Raw genomic sequence first — 16,980 nt, forward strand, 5'->3', positions numbered from 1 at the left:
TAGACATTAAAAAAGATTCAGATCCACATACGAGAAGAAGGCTTGTCTTCTCTTGTAGGTGTAAAATTTAAATACTGTATATTTTTAAAATGTTACCAAAGTAATGTACATTTTTAAATTAAACGTGGTATTTCTTTTAAACTTTTACAGAAATACAACTCACCCCTTAAATGTGCACTAATTATAAAATGCAGTGCATTTTACAAAGTGAAGAGAAGAGCATTCAGAACAAGCAAATAGAATATTACCAGCAGTCAGGAAGTCCCTGCCACCCAGTCACTACCCTCCCTACTGTGCCTATGAGTAGCTACTATCTTGACTTCTACTGTCGTTGCTTTCGGGGTGGTTTTTATTATTTTATCTGTGTTTGAACTTTATATAAATTGAGCCATACTGTATGCACTCATTGTTTTTCTAGATTCTTTATGTAGCTCAGCAGTACATTTGTGAAATTAATCCATGTCATTGTGTATGGATGTAGTCCATTGTATTTGCTGTGGAGTATTCCACTGTGTGATTGTACCTCAGTTTATCCCTTCTATTGTTGATGAACCATTGGATAGCGCTGTTATGATTATTCTTATACATTTGTGGACATTTCTATTGGATATGTTTAGGAGTAGGTTTGCTGGGTCACAGGTTATGTATCTCTTCAGGTTTAGTAAATACTACCACAGAGTTTTCAAAATAGTTCTAATAGTCTACACTAGCAGTTTCACATCTTCTCCAGCACTTGGTATTGTCTTTTCATTTTAGTTAATGTACATAATTGAAAAATCAAATAAAAAATCAAATAATAACAGAACGACTTAAAATGAAAGTCAGCAGTCACTTCCGTAAACCCTCTACTTTCCCCACCTAAGTCATACCTTCAGAAATAACCATTTGTAACTATTTCTGTTTTTAACAGCTTTTAAGAGTCACTGATTAAGAACAGAGATGTGGGAGCCTGACTGCTTAGGTTCTTTTTGGCTACACTGCTTACTAGCTGTATAACCTTGAGCAAGCTGTTTAACTTCTGTGTCTCCATTTCCTCATCTACAAAATGGGAATTATGGTACTCATCTCATAGAATTGTTGTAAGAATTAATAAATGTAATGCTTTTTATACCGTAAGTACTCAGTAAAGTTAGCTCTGCTTATTAATTATGGGGTTACCTCTATATTGCTCAACAATGTTATATTGCGGTTCTTGATTTAACAATTTCAGACATTGTTGATTAACTTCTTTCTGAGGTAGATAAGGATTTAGATAGGTGATACCCTCTCTCACCTTCCCTCTGCCTTCTCCTAATATAGTTTTTTTTGGTTTGGTTTGTTTTAAGATTTTATTTATTTGACAGAGCACAAGTAGGGGGAGCAGCAGGGAGAGGGAGAAACAGGCTCCTCTTTGAGTGGGGAGCCCGATGCGGGGCTCGATCCTAGGACTATGGGGCCATGACCTGAGCCGAAGGCAGACACTTAACCGACTGAGCCACCCAGGCGCCCCTCCTAATCTAGTTATATCATCGTTTTCAATTCATAAATTGAACTATATGCTTATTTATATATAATTGATAACATTTATATTCTGTTCAGAGTTGTCTTCCTTGACTGGTCTTTGTGTTTACATTGTTACTATGTCTGTATAATTTTTCTTTATTGCAGAGCTACCTAATAAGCAGTTTTATGTTTCCTTCTCTATATTCCAATTTCAGAATCTTTGTGCCATTCAAAGCAGTATGTCCCTGTAATCAAGTTTGAATTCTTTATTTTTTACCTAATTGCCTTAACCAAATTTTCAAGATTTAAATGAAAAATTAACCTCTCCCTTCTCATTCCTTCTGCCTATCTTGTCCATTCCCCTTATTTCCAAGAGATCTTCTTGGAGCCTTCTTCCCCTGTTCCACACCAGACTTCCCTCTTGGCTTGTCACATACCTGTCTTCTGGGTGTACGATATCATTGCTTTCTGGACTTGGATCCACTGTTTTCTGGATCACTTTCTTCTTTCTTGCTTTATGCCCTCATTTTGCTGGCATTTATTTTCATGTAACTTTTTAATAAAGGATGCAGTCTCCAGCAGTCTCTTTGTTTTCTTCTGAACTAGTTTCCTTATCTGTGTGAAATGAAGAAATGATTTGCAACTGTGCTTTACCATGTTACTTTATGGATCAAGAACAATAATATATGTGAAACCATGAGTGTTCTTGCTAGGTACCTTCAGGCCAGGTTTAGTGCATTATTCCTGTAGAAAACTGGGTAGCAGTCAGATCAGGCTCTGGAGTCACATTTGAGTTCTGTTGTGGACTGAATTGCATCCCCCAGAATTCATATGTTGAAGCCCTAACCCCCAGCGTAATGGTGTTTGAGGTAGGGCCTTTCATGAGGTAATTAAGGTTAAGTGAGGTCATAAGGATGGAGCCTTAATCCAGTAGGACCAGTATCCTTTTAAGAAGAGGAAGAAATATCAGGAATGTATGTGCAGAGAGAAAAAACCATGAGAGGACACAGCAAGAAGGTGCCTGTCTGCAAGCCAAGGAGAGAGGCCTCACGGGACGCCAAACCTCCTGGTACCTTAATCTTGGACTTCCAGACTCCAGAACTACGAGAAAATAAATTTCTGTTTTTTAAGCCACACAGTTTGTGGTACTCTGTTTCAGCAGCCCTAGCAGACTAATATAAGTTCCAGTTTTGGCTTCAGTGTGTAGTATTTGTGAGACCTCTAAGACCTAGTTAGACCTTCAAATGCCCAGTTTTGGGGTGGTTGTAGGGATTAAGTGAGCAAATAAGTGACTTTTAGTCAGTACCTGGTATGATAACTTTAATAAATCTTTTTCATAAGCCTTAAAAGGGGCTATAAGTTATTTTAACAGAGCTGTCATTTATGGTTTTGTTTCTTATTTAATCAGATAATTCTAACCAAGCATTTACATATCAAAGCAACAATAAGAAATTCTTTCTGGGTAAACTGGGTTGGGATTTTTCTTAACAGTTTTATTCAGGTATAATTCATATTCTGTAAAATTCACCTACTTAAAGCTTACAATTCAGTGATTTTTAGTATATTCACAGGTGTGTATAACCATCACCACAGTCCCTCTTAGAACAGTTTTATCACCTCAAAAAAGAAAACCCCCTACCCTTCAGCTATCCTCCTCCTAACCACCCCAACCCTAAGTACTAATGTACTTTCTGTCCCTAGATTTCTCTCTTCTGGATTTTCATATGAATGGAATCCTATAATTTGTGGTTTTAGGGCTTACTGGCTGCCTCTATTATTTCTTTCACTATTTTTTCCGCTCCCTCTCTCTCCTCCTCTCCCCTCCTCATCCTGCCCTCTGGCGCCTCCGTTATGTGTGTGTTGGTGTACTTAATGATCTCCCACATTTCTCTAAGGCTTAGTTCATTTTTCTTTATTCTCTTTTCTCTTTGTTCTTTGGCTTGCATAACGTCTGTTGCTCTGTCTTCAGATTCACTACTTCTTTCCTTCTGCCAGTTCATATTTATGGTTGAGAGCCCTTTTGGTGAATTTATTTCAGTTGTTAGTTTTCAACTCTGGAATTCCCACTTTTTTTTTTTAAATATACATAATTCCTATATTTTTATTGATATTCTCTATTTGATGTGACATTGGCATGATACCTCCCTTTACCTCTTTAATCATGCTATTAAAATTTTTCGTGGACCTATTTGTAGTGGCTGTTTTGAATTCTTTTTCTGTTAAATCCAATACCTGGTCATTCTCACTGGCAGTGTGTGTTGCCTGCTTTCTGCTTTATGGGTCAGAAAGAAATCTGCTGGGGCACGTGGGTGGCTCAGTCGTTAAGCATCTGCCTTCGGCTCAGGTCATGATCCCAGGGTTCTGGGATCCAGCCCCATATCGGGCTCCCTGCTCAGCGGGGAGTCTGCTTCTCCCTCTCCCACTCCCCCTGCTTGTGTTCCCTCTTGCTATCTCTTTATGTGTCAAATAAATAAATCTTTAAGAAAGAAAGAAAGAGAAAGAAAGAAAGAAAGAAGAGAAGAAAAGAAAAAGAAGAGAGAGAGAAAGAAAGAAAGAAAAAGAAAGAAAGAAATCTGCTTTCCTGGTTCTTTGCATGCTTCACAATTTTTGTTGGAAATTATTTTAGATAGTATTGTAGCAACTTTGAGCACTGGTCCCCCCTCCCAGGGTTCATTATTTATTTGTTTTTTAGTGATTGCCTGGGTTATTTTAGTGAAGTCTACCCTCTACCCCCATTGTGCCTATTGTTCCCACCGGTACTCTGGGGCATATATTGTCCTACCATCTAACCCAGTCAAATTGTGGCTTCTTTGAAGGAATAATTTCTGAGGTCTGTGTTTGATACTTGCTCTGACCCCAGGAGAGATCGCCCAGCTGTCTTATTTCCTGTAAACTAGGCAGCCTTTATTGTAGGCTGTATCTTCATGAAATCCATGAATCTCCTTCCACTTAGGTTTGAGCTTCTTAGTTCCTTTGGGAAGAGATCAGGAGCTTTTTTTATGGCATGCCTTACCCTTTCCAGCCCCCTTAGCAAAAATTTTGAGTCAGAGTTCTGGAGCTGGGGGTGGGAACAAAGGCAAGCTTCTCTGTGAGTGACACCCCCACTCTAGAAGTTGGGTAAGAGGTGGGGGAGGGGGTGGCAGCAGCCTGAGGTACTTTAGGCTTGCCTCTCTTGGCATAGAACCATTGCAGCGTGAGCCAGAGCAAAGATGATCAGGGCACTGTGCCCAACATGAAATTTCCATTCCACAAATGGGGGCAGGGTCAAGGAAAGGAGCTCCCATCTCTTGACTACACCTGCCTGGAATTTAGGCTCTGTACAGGCTTCTTAGGCAGAAGGCTGGATGAGAAACACTGCTGTCCTGCTCTTCTCAGGAAGTCTCCCTTTGACTGCGAGCTGGAGGTGAGACCACTTGTGTTCTTGGTTGCAGCAGTCTAGAGTGGAATCTCTTCCTTGCTGAGCTTGTTGGAGGGAGCAGTCTTGGTTTAGGCACCACAGACTCACACCTTTCTTACCAAATTTTTGTAGATTTTCTTGAATAGAAGTTCCTTCATTTGCTATTTACCCTTAGGGACATTTCAGAGGCTTTACGTGTTTTCTTTGTGTTTTTGTTTTTATTTTAATAATTTCCACCAGTTTTATTGCCGAGGGGGTCAGTGGACCTCTTCATGCTGTCATTTCAGAACTTGATCTTTCTGGGTTGGTTTTAAGGCTTCTGCAGAAGGATGTACAAGTAGCTTATTCAGGGAACTTGAATGAGAAGACAGTGACATTTTTAAGTTGATAGGTTAACAGAAGAATAGGTTCATGAATTCTGAGGAAGGATAATGTGGTAGGATGGGAAGGTAAAAGGAAGGGGTAGCCTGCTTTATTGTTTAGATTTCTTTATGGGTTTGGGGATACTTTTAAAGCCTTGGACTTAAACGTTTTGAAAACCAAGTGTCCTTAGGGAATGTGAATGTGTGGATTCTGTTTATTAGCTCGGTGAACTAATAGCTTTATCCCACTGTTTAGTGTGTTATTTTTAAATGGAATTCAGTTTTGTGATTTTAGTGTACTTTTGTGGCATAAACATTTTTAGGAAACGCTGCTAGCAGCATTAATAAACCAAGTTAGACTTTATTCCATAGAACATTGAAGTCACATACCTGTGGGAAATGTTTTTATTGAATTTTAAGTTTATATATGACAAGAAAAGTTGATTCATAGAGCAGCTGTGATTTAGCGGGATTGTTAACATTCAAAGTTGGTTGTGTATAGTATAGTGATCTTTGTAATGTTTTATGAGTGACAGTGTTCTACAGGAGCCATAAGACTTGTGTGTTAAAAGGACTCAACTACAATAATGTATTAATATAACAGATTTAGGTCCTAATTTTTTTTCCCTCTAAAAATTTGGTGCCAGTTTGAATCACATGACTTCAAATGCAAATTAAGGAATTGAGGAGGACTCTCTGCCTTCCCCCTAATTCAGAAGCAGGAGAAAAGCACTGAACATGGTTTGTATACCTACTTATCTTTCTCTAAAAAGTTTTTCCTTTGATCCTGTTCATTGGGAAACCGTAAAACAATATTTCTCCCCCTCTATCAGTATCTTTCAGTATAAACTGTAGTGGGCTATTAATATATTCTAAATGTTTATTTCATTTTTAGGGTTGGATTTTTATAAATCAGCTCAACACATATTTGAGTCCTGATTGTTTGCATGAAGGGTACAAACAGTGTGAGACCAGGTCACGTTTGAGATTTCAAGGCATAAATGCACAGCAGTTTAAGTGACTGCAAAATAAGAGTGAAAGCAGTGCATGTGCTCTGCTGTGATCTAGGACTGATCTAGGACCTAAAGCCGATTACGAAAAGCATTTAGGATTTGACTAGGCTTTGAGAAGTAGGGAGAACATCCAGTTAGTTCAGAAGGCCTGAAGGCGGGAGTGTGCATAGATAGTATCCTCAGAGCACATGAGGTGACTACACTTCCGGTATAGGAAGATTTCTAACAGGGAAAAATGCCAGTGGAAAGATTAATTGTGGTGGACCTTGGATGTGAAACCAAGAACTTTTGACCGTCTCTTTTTGTGTGTGGTTGATGAGAAGCCTTTGAAGCCATCATGTCTGGTGACAGTGTGTAAGGTGAATTGAAAACTGTAGGCCCCCGAGCCCAATTTTCTCTTCATTTTCTTTGTCCTTTGCTTTAATGAAGGAGTATGGATTGTGTTTCAAAATAAAGTTTTTAAAGCCTACAGTTCATAACTCAGCACAAGCTTCTTCATGAAAATCAGAGTATTAAAGAATACGCACATATAGGCCTGAGTTATTCATAGGTAACTGTGAAGTGTTTGGGCTTTGATAAGAGTCAGACTAGCTTGAATTCTGGTTTTGCCACCCACTGTGTAACACTGAACAAATCCTTTAACTTATAAGGCTCACTATTCTCATCTGGAAAGGGAAGCTGGTTCTATCACCCTCTCAGGATTGTGAGCATTACATAAGAGAAAGTTTGGAAAACTCTTAACACACTGCCTGGCAAATAGTCGACAATTCTGATGAATACCTTTGCCACCATTAATTGTTGTTATTAATCATACTCATGTACTAATTACTATGAATTATATTGTTTCCAGAACAGTGCATTCTGAATTTTGATCTTGTACTATAGAAACACTCTTCCCATCTGGTCCAGAAAGAATCACTGTCCTGACCCACCCAAGTTTCAGGGCCTAATGGTGGTCTTTAGATTTTCTTTTTCTTTTTTCTAAGTGTCTTGCCTTGTCAATGAGGGCATGCCAAAAAAAAAAAAAAGGAGGTCTCGGTGCCATAGAGAAGACACCATCTGTTACCAGTTGTAGGGGAGAATGATAAGCTTTGGATTTTTAGGGCTCATGCAGTATTAGGTTTTTGTTTTACATTGCTTTCCTACAGGTAGGTTTTGTTAATTACTCTTTAAACTGTGGTGTTTATTGTCCAAAAATTTAGACTTATCTTTACTTTTCTCAGGTTTAAGCCGTTTTTTCCATTCCAAACTTCGCAAGGATTTGAAGAAGATGAAGAAGAGCATATCCATATACAGCAATGGGCACTTACAGAAGGCCGCCTTAAAGTTACATTGTTAGAATGTAGCAGGTATGTTCTTTGTTTCATCATTGCTACATTATGGGAAAGAAAGTGCAGTGAAAATATACTTAAGCATGTTTGTGTTTGTTCCCCCTTTGTGTTAATTTATTATGTATGATCTGTAAATCTTTAATCATAAATTTCATAAAACTAGTCCTTTCCAGCTTGCAAAAAATAAAACCGTATTTTAAGAAAGCATTCTAATGGAGAGGATCATTTGTCCTTCAGTAATTCCCGGACTTTTTAGATGTTTGATGCTCTGTTGGCATATTTCTAATTTACTAACTCTTGGAGAGCTGTTTATAGTATAACATTTTTGAGACTTATATGTGATAATTGAAAATACCAATCAGAAATGCTTAGAAAACCCTGTGATTCTTAAAATTTTAGAGCTGAAAGGGATCTCAGAAATAATTTTGCCCAACCTCCTTATTTTCCTTTGCCTGCCCTATAGTCTAAACTGTGTTCATATCTTGCTTAAACTACTTACTACACTAACCTCCTTACTTTTCTCCTAATACTGGTTACCGATATAACCACCAGAATGGCCTTTTTAAAATGCAAATCTTGTCACTTTCCTACTTAAAACTCTTTAATGGCTTCCCCGTTACTAGAATATAGACCCAAATCCTTGCTATGGTCTACATGCCCCTCTTGCCTCTCTGGCTTCTTTCTCCTCTCAGCCCCTCACTCAGAGTGCCTCAGCCACATAGGCTTTTCTAAAGGAAGATGTTGGTAAACTTTCTCTCTCAAGGGCTAGATAGTAAATATTTTAGGCTTTACGATTCTCATGGTCTCTGTTGCTCGGCCATTATAGTATGAAAGCAGTCATAGACAGTACATGGTATGGCTGTGTACCCATAAAACTCTACATATGAATTTCATAATTTTCATGTGTCGTGAAATATTCTTTTAATTTTTTTCAATCATTTAAAAATGTGAAAACCTATGGTAGTTTATAGGCTACACAAAAACAAGCAGGGGGCTGGATTTGGCCCATGGACCGTAGTTCACTATTCCCTGCCTTAGATATTTTACCATACTAAGCTTCTTATGTTGACTCCCCACCGTTTTCCAGGCTGAAGGTCCTACCCCATTTTCTTCTTCTTGAAACCAAACTTCCTAGATCGACTTCAACACCTACCTCTTTAATGTGTCTCCTGATCATTTCAAGTACAAGTATACTGCCCTTATGCTACATTTCTATGACACTTGTTTGTACCACTTATTTGGTACTTATCACTTTTATTTTTATTTCCAGCCCATAATAAAAACAAGTGCCTGAGTACACAGTTATATTTTGTACCTAATATATTTGTGTCCTTGCTAATAGGTTAATTTTAAGTATACTAAGAATGTGCTAAACATTTTTTTTGTTTTGTGTTGGAATAATTCAGTATTGTACATCATTATGTCAGAAAGACTGTTTGAAAGGAATTCTCTTATCAAAGACTAAATATGCTGTAGATTTTGTAAAAGGGACTGTAGTGTACAGTTAAATGACACAGTAAAAACACAGCTCTACACAAGTCTGAATTTGAATTGGCTAAGCTAATATGGTATGTAAGCATGAGTATTAAATATCTAATTATAATTTGGGTTTGTCACATTAACATTAGGAAGGACATTTTTCAAGTGATTTGTGTCTAAGGAAATTTTGACCAGATGTTTTTTTTTCTTTCAGTGAATTTTCTTGTAGATTCACATTTCTTGTAGATTCACAATCATACCATTGGATTATCTTTTCCAGAATAGTCATAGCAACTTTTAAACATTAGAAGGGCAATTTTGGACAGAATTTCTTAACTCTCCTGTATTTACCTACTCATCTACCCTTCCCCAAACCTGCAAAGATAGCCTTGAAGATTTATTATTCACTTATTCAACATACATTTATTTACTGTGATGTAGATGATGTGTAATAAAGAGATAATGTGCTAGGAATTTTTATTTTTTTTTTTAAGATTTTATTTATTCATTTGAGATAGAGCACAAGCAGGGGGAGAGGTAGAGGCAGAGGGAGAGGGAGAAGCACACTCCTCGCTGAGCTGGGAGCCCGACATGGGCCTCTATCCCAGGACCTGGAGATCATGACCTGAGCTGAAGGCAGGCGCTTAACCATCTGAGCCACCCAGGTGCCCCCCCCCTTTTTTTTTTTAGATTTTATTTATTCTTTTAAGAGTGTGCCAGGAATTTTTAAAAAACTAGTTCTTTTGCCTTAATGTTGCTGGTGGGGTTATAGATTGATTATATCTTGGGAGGAAGCGCATTATTTAAAGCGTTTTCCAGTCACTATCTTTATAAACCCCACCATGTAAAGTTAGCTAGTATTGTGGTCCTGCATTATTTTCACACAGCTTAAGGATTACTTAAAATTGTGTATGAAGGAAAGAATAAATTACTGTTTTCTACTCATCCCTGCCTTTTTGTCTTCAAATTGAATTCTAACATTCATTCTCATTAAAATCTTACATTGTTTTTCTTCTAAACTTTGTTCTTAGTATAAAAAGTAGAATTTTCAGGTCAGATAGATTCCAACTTTGTAGGATATAAACTAAAGAGGACATATTATTGTAATCTAAGCATTTATATTTTAATAATTTTTCCTGCTCCTGAATGTAAACTCATTTTGTGTGATATATTATAAACTCTAAAGCAGAAAGAAAGTGACACTGTAAAGAAAGTGGAAGAAAAAATAAGTGCCCTTTTTTTGGAGGGAGGACCAAAAAAAAATGCTTATTTCAATTTTTGAAACTTAATGGTTTAAGACCCTTGAGATATTTTTTACCATGACTACTTCATTTAGTGATACGAAAAGGTTTGAGGCAAATAGAATAAAATTATTGAATGATCAAATTTTTAAGAGAACATAAACATTTTTTTAAAGATTTATTTATTTTAGAGAGAGGGAGAGCACATGCTTGGGGGAGGGACAGAGGGAGAGAATCTTCAAGTGGACTCCCAGCGAGCACAGAGCTTGATCCCACGACCCATGAGATCATGACCTGACACTCAACCCACTGAGCCACCTAGGTGCCTCAAGAACATAAACATTTAAAATTAAAACATGTCTGTGGACCATTTGTATGAGGATAAAGTTGTTTTGAATTAGCATGCTGTCATGAGTTAAAGTTTCCTGGGTTTTTAGCTTTTAGACATGCATATTCACATTTCTCTTGCTTGAAGGAGACTTACATGTTCAAGTTGTTATAATGTCATATGTATCATTTACTATTGTTAATAGTTTTAGGTTAACATTCTTATGATGCTTATTTCGTAGGCTTTTAGAACTTGACCTTGAATCTGGTAAAAATAATAGAACTTCAGTAATTTTTTCCCGAGTCCGTAACCTAGAACATCAAACTCATCCCCAGACAACCATAGTTCTCTATGAGGATCTCTTTTTCTTTCTTAAACTTTTTAATTTGAAGCAATGGCTGTGTTGTGAGGACGTTTTTAAAACTTTATTTTGATGTAGTTTCACACTTACAGAGGGAAATGCATTTTTAAATGCATTTTGCCGATGAGGAAACAAATCAGAAGTATCCATAGAAAACAAACTTTACTGAAAATATTGGAGTTGTGGAAATAATACTGGCATTTGAGGTAGAAAGTGCTGTGTTCATATCTTAGCCATGTGCTCTTATTGCTGTATGTCCTTAGACAAGTGGCACATCTCTAGAATGGGCAAGGATGCTTGCTGCCTTGCTGTACCTATTTAGAGATAGGTACATAACCCGCAGTGCCTACTGCATAGCAAGCCTTCGATAGATGTAACCTTTAATTTATTTTTAAGATTTTTATTTACTAATTTGAGAAAGATTGCGCAAGTGACGGGGGGAACAGGGTTAGGAACAGAGGGAGAGGGACAGGCAGACTCCATGCTGAGAGAGGAGCCCAGTGTGGGGCTCTGTCCCACAACCCTGAGGTCATGACCTGAGCTGAAATCAAGAGTCAGATGCTCAACAGACTGAGCCACCCAGGCACCCTAGTAGTCTCTATTATTATGCCTTAATATAATCATAGTATTTATCAAGAAGAAAACAAATCTTTAAACAAAAGTATATTTTTCTTTGTGTATTTGGTTGTGAAAGCTGGAATTTTTTTAAGATTTTATTTATTTGAGAGAGAGAGAGCATGAGTTGGCAGAGGGAGAGGGAGAAGCAGACAACCCGCTGAGCAGGGAGCCCCATGCAGGGCTCTATCCCAGGACCCTGAGATCAAGACCCGAGCTGAAGGCAGACACTTAACTGACTGAGCCACCCAGGTGCCCCCTGGAATTCGAATTTTATTATTTAAAAGGGTCTCATGGTGTAAAGGGAAGTTATTTTCTAATTATCTGAAATATAGTTTTGAATTTCCCGATTAAAATCTTGGGGGCAGAAACAACCTCACTTGTAAAAATTGGTTCTAACACTTTGTATTTGTCAAATTTTTTTAAAAACAGATATTCTGAATTTTTTTTGCATTGACTATAGCTGATTTTTTTTAACCATAGATGAACTCAATTGCTGTATTCATAGCACTGCTATTAGACTAAATTAAACATTCGTGTTGCAATCATATTAAGATTATTTTTAGATTTACAGTTTATCTCGTAAATTTCATTCCATCTTAAAGGATTTGAGGTATTTTGCAGAGAAACTATATGCCCATGTGCAGTTAAATAGAAGATAAATTATATAAAAAATAACCATGTAGAGAAGAAAAGATCAATTTTCTGCAGCAAAGGAAACTTGATGGATTACTTAGCTCTTATTTTCTGGTATACTGTACATGTTCTTCAGGGGAAAAGAAATTCTGGCACCAAATTCTAGATGGGATTTGTCGTATACACCTTTATGTTAAAAGACATTGATATAATAGATATATTTTCTTTTCTTTGGCTTATTTTATCAGCCAGTTACATTTTAAACAAACTAAGATTGTAGTTGGTGAATGCAAAGCCTATGAAATTTTGTTGTGTGAGAATTCTGTACTCTAAAGCAGTATATTTAGGATAGCCTGTCCTAATTATAGATAGGAAATTCTAATTAAGGTCAGTTCTTCACTGAGTCATACTGTTCTAAAGTCTGTATTTTGTCAGTAGCTTCTAAAGTGTTTTGTTTTACTGGGTCCCAAAAATACATCATTTAAAAATTTTTTCAAATGTTAACACAAAGACAGAAAACCACAGCAGTTGACATTCTACTCTATTATCAGGAGTCTTCCCTTATTCTCCAGTTATCTGTTATCAGCATGGATGCATGTATTCCTATTTTTTCCTTTTACTATCCTTAATTATTTTGGTGCCTAAGTTGTCCCATATTCGGCCTCTAGGAGCCTGTTCAAACTGGCTCCTGTATGCTGCATCTGACATAAACTTGTTTTTTTTATATATTTTTTTAAAGGTCTTTATCACTTTGTGATATAACAGCTGTTCTAGGTTCATTTTGTATCTTCTCTGTCACAGTCCTAGAATCCGCTATTTTTCCAAAGAGCCTTGGTTCCTTTTAGTAGAAAATAATACTACAAATCAAGATCTGGGTGTTGGATATAGTCATTGCTACTCGTATATAATCAGAGGCCCCATTAGTGGACAGTTAACAAATACATACATGTATAGACACTTATAGGTATATAATATATACAACACATACATAATTTAGAAATCATGAATTGATATATCCAATTCCAGTTCATTCTCATAGGGTTGTTCTGTGCCTTGGTTTTTGCTCCTTTCATATTTTTGTCCCTTGAACCCTGGCTCCCAGTAACATCAGCAATTTACTCATTTGCTTTATCCCGTAATACATCTCAGATAGTTTCAGAATTGCTTTGTCTGTATAAGTAGAGAAAACATACTTACGAAAAGAAATTCAGGATTTATAAGTCAATCAGAGAAAGACATGTATCATATGACCTCACTGATATGAGGAATTCTTAATCTCAGGAAACGGAGGGTTGCTGGAGTGGGGAGGGGTGGGAGGGATGGGGTCGCTGGGTGATAGACATTGGGGAGGGTATGTGCTATGGTGAGCGCTGTGAATTGTACAAGACTGTTGAATCACAGATCTGTACCTCTGAAACAAATAATGCAATATGTGTTAAGAAAAAAAGATAGCAGGAGGGGAAGAATGAAGGGGAGTAAATCGGAGGGGGAGACGAACCATGAGAGATGATGAACTCTGAAAAACAAACTGAGGGTTCTAGAGGGGAAGGGGGTGGGGGGATGGGTTAGCCTGGTGATGGGTATTAAAGAGGGCACGTTCTGCATGGAGCACTGGGTGTTATGCACAGACAATGAATCATGGAACACTATATCAAAAACTAATGATGTAATGTATGGTGATTAACATAATGAAAAATTAAAAAAAAATTCAGGATTTATTTGCATTTCTCCCCCACTCTACCCAAGATTAAGGGCATATGGTCAAGTACTATATTCATGAATTAGATTAATTTTCCCCCTTCAGTGTGTTATGATATGCATTTGAAATATAGCTGGCTTTATTCTTTTCTGTTTGCTTTCAGTTTCAGTTTCCCTCCCTCCCATCCCTGCCTTTCCATCCTTATTGATTCATATTTTAATATGTGGGGCATTAACATACTTCCAAAACCCAGAACTATACAAAAACATATACAGACAGTCCTTACTCCACATGGAACTATGTTAACCAAAACCCTGCATATCAGAACAGTGCAAAGCAGGGACAGAGTTCTATGTAGTAACTCAAAGTAAGGACTGCCTGTACGGTCATTCAGATCTTCTGTATCTTTACTGATTTTTTTAGTCTAGTTCTGTCAATTACTGAATAAAAGTGTGTATAAATCTTCAAGGCATGACTATGAGTTTATCTCTTTTTTGTAGTTTTGTTATTAGGTGCATATTTCTTCTTGACATATTGACCCTTTTACCATTATGAAGGGTCCTTTTTGTCTCATAATGTTTCTCGTCTTAGTATTTATTTTGTCTAAATTGATAAAGATGCTACAGTTTTCTTACGTTGATTGTACTGTTTCTGTGTTGTTGCTTTTTTACAGTTTTTTACTTTCAGTCTTTTTGTGTTTTTATATTTAAATATAAACGGTTCTTTTATGTGTAGTCTAACAATCTCTGCCTTTTCATTAGACTCTTTAGTTCATTCACATTTAATGTAATGGTTAAGTTATATTTAGGTCTGTCATTTTGCCATTTATTTTTTGTCTCATCTGTTTGGCTCGGTTTGGTTTTTGCTCCTCTGTCCCTTCTTTCTGTTCTTCCTGTTTTGTCAATCAAATATTTTTACAATTTAGACTTGACGCAGACCTTCAATTTGTAAAAAGCACAGTATCTCTGAAGCACAATAAAGTGAAGCACAATAAAAGGAAATATGCCTATATTTCCTTTGAAATATTGAAGGCGGCTTCACGGTGACATTTTGATAGAAGGAATTAATCCTTTAATGGCACTATGTCCATGTTATATAGCAAAATGTTTAGTTCTTCTGTAGAGAAGCCTGCTAACAGGATGGATTTTGAAATTCATTTACAAGACAAGCTGTTTTAGAAGTTAAAACCAGAAAATAATTTCTACCTTGCATTGGTTTGTGAATCCTTCACTTAGGTTATACTATTGTTTGATTCTATTCACTTGGTTATTTTTTATTCTAGTGGTAACTTTTTTTTCTCTGAGTAGCTGATAAATGGGTGTTGTTATATTATCTGTATTTACTTTAATGTTTGATATTTTATCTTTTTTAAAAAGGGAAAAAAACCTAGCTAAATTTGAAGATATTTGGGAGCATGACCCTGCAAATACTTACATTGTTATTAATAGCATTTATTACCTGCAGTATATAACATATAATAGGCACTTTGCATTCATTATTTCTAGCTCTCAGAATCTCTTTACAAAGTTAGCATTATTACATCTATTTTATAGATGATGAATTGAGATCTATAGGTTACTTGCCCAACACGTCCTATCTAGAATTTGAATCTTGGTTTGTCTGACTCCAAAATCCCTCATTCTCTTATCTTTATATCCTTTAAAAAAAATCTTATCAAGGAAAAATCTGGTCCAAAAATTTTTCATTTTATGTTAGAAATATACAAATTTTGGAAATTTTTTACCTGTTTGAGGGCAAGTCATTATTTTTAAAATGTTACCTTTTCAGGAAAATCTTGGGACAGATCTTGTGTACTAATAATGAAGTATCATTTAGATGAAGGCTGAAGTCTTTCCTTCATGAAAGGAGAGCTCATAGGAAATTAGCTCAAATATGAGACATTTAAATTTGTGTGAATGATGTTGAAAAATGGGAGGAATTACTTGGAATTGTTGCTGAATATTATTCCTTCAGGTCTTTAAAGCTATGTACATCTATAACTATAAAGGTCTATAACTCTGAATTTGATATAACCCCACCATAATGAAGCAGCAGAAAAAGAACTCAAGGAACCGATCCCAGTTACAGTTGCAACCAAAAATAATGAGATACCTAGGAATAAACCTAACCAAAGAGGTAAAAGATCTGTACTCTGAAAACTATAAAACACTTATGAAAGAAATTGAAGAAGACACAAAGAAATGGGAAAACATTCCATGCTGATGGATTGGATGGATTTAACCAAACATGGTTAAAATATCTGCACTACCCAAAGCAATCTATGCATTTAATGCAATCCCTATCAAAATACCACCAGCATTTTTCACAGATCTAGAACAAACAATCCTAAAATTTGTTTGGAAACACAAAAGACCCTGAATAGCCAAAGCAGTCCTGAAAAAGAAAAGCAAAGATGGAGGCATCACAATTCTGAACTTCAGGCTAGCTATATTACAAAGCTGTAGTCATCAAGCAGTATGGTACTAGCAAAAAACAGATGCACAGATCAGTGGAACAGAATAGGAAAACCCAGAAATGAACCCACAACTATATGGTCAACTAAACTTCAACAAAGCAGGAAAGAATATCCAGTGGAGAAAAGACAGTCTCTTCAACAAATGGTGTTGGGAAAACTGGACAGACAGCAACATGCAGAAGAATGAAACTGGACCGCTTTCTTACACCATACACAAAAAGAAATTCAAAATGGATGTAAGACCTAAATGTGAGACAGGAAACCATCAAAATCCTATGGGAGAACATAGGCAACAACCTTTTTGACCTCGGCCATAGCAACTTCTTAACTAGACACATCTCTGGAGGCAAGGGAAACAGAAGCAAAAATGAACTCTTGGGACTTCATCAAGATAAAAAGTTTCTGCATATCAGAGGAAACAATCAACAAAACTAAAAGGTGGCCTGTGGAATGGGAGAAGATATTTGCAAATGACCTATCTGATAAGGGGTAGTACCCAAAATCTATAAAGAACGTACCAAACCTAACACCCAAGAAACAAAAATAATCCAATTAAGAAA

General features: G+C 36.6%; 1 protein-coding gene across 1 annotated transcript in view; it reads left to right on the forward strand.

The window, feature by feature from the left end:
• PDZD8 (PDZ domain containing 8) overlaps window positions 1-16,980 on the forward strand; it is a 79,221-nt gene that overhangs the window by 17,779 nt on the left and 44,462 nt on the right. The window contains exon 2 of the mRNA XM_025881106.2: window positions 7,478-7,603. Coding sequence (XP_025736891.1) covers window positions 7,478-7,603 — 126 coding nt within the window. The remainder of the gene's footprint in view (window positions 1-7,477; window positions 7,604-16,980) is intronic.

This window comes from Callorhinus ursinus, unplaced genomic scaffold, assembly GCF_003265705.2.
Source record: "Callorhinus ursinus isolate GAN/ISIS: 27379988/994484 unplaced genomic scaffold, GSC_fseal_2.0 scaffold20, whole genome shotgun sequence".
Classification (NCBI taxonomy): domain Eukaryota; kingdom Metazoa; phylum Chordata; class Mammalia; order Carnivora; family Otariidae; genus Callorhinus; species Callorhinus ursinus.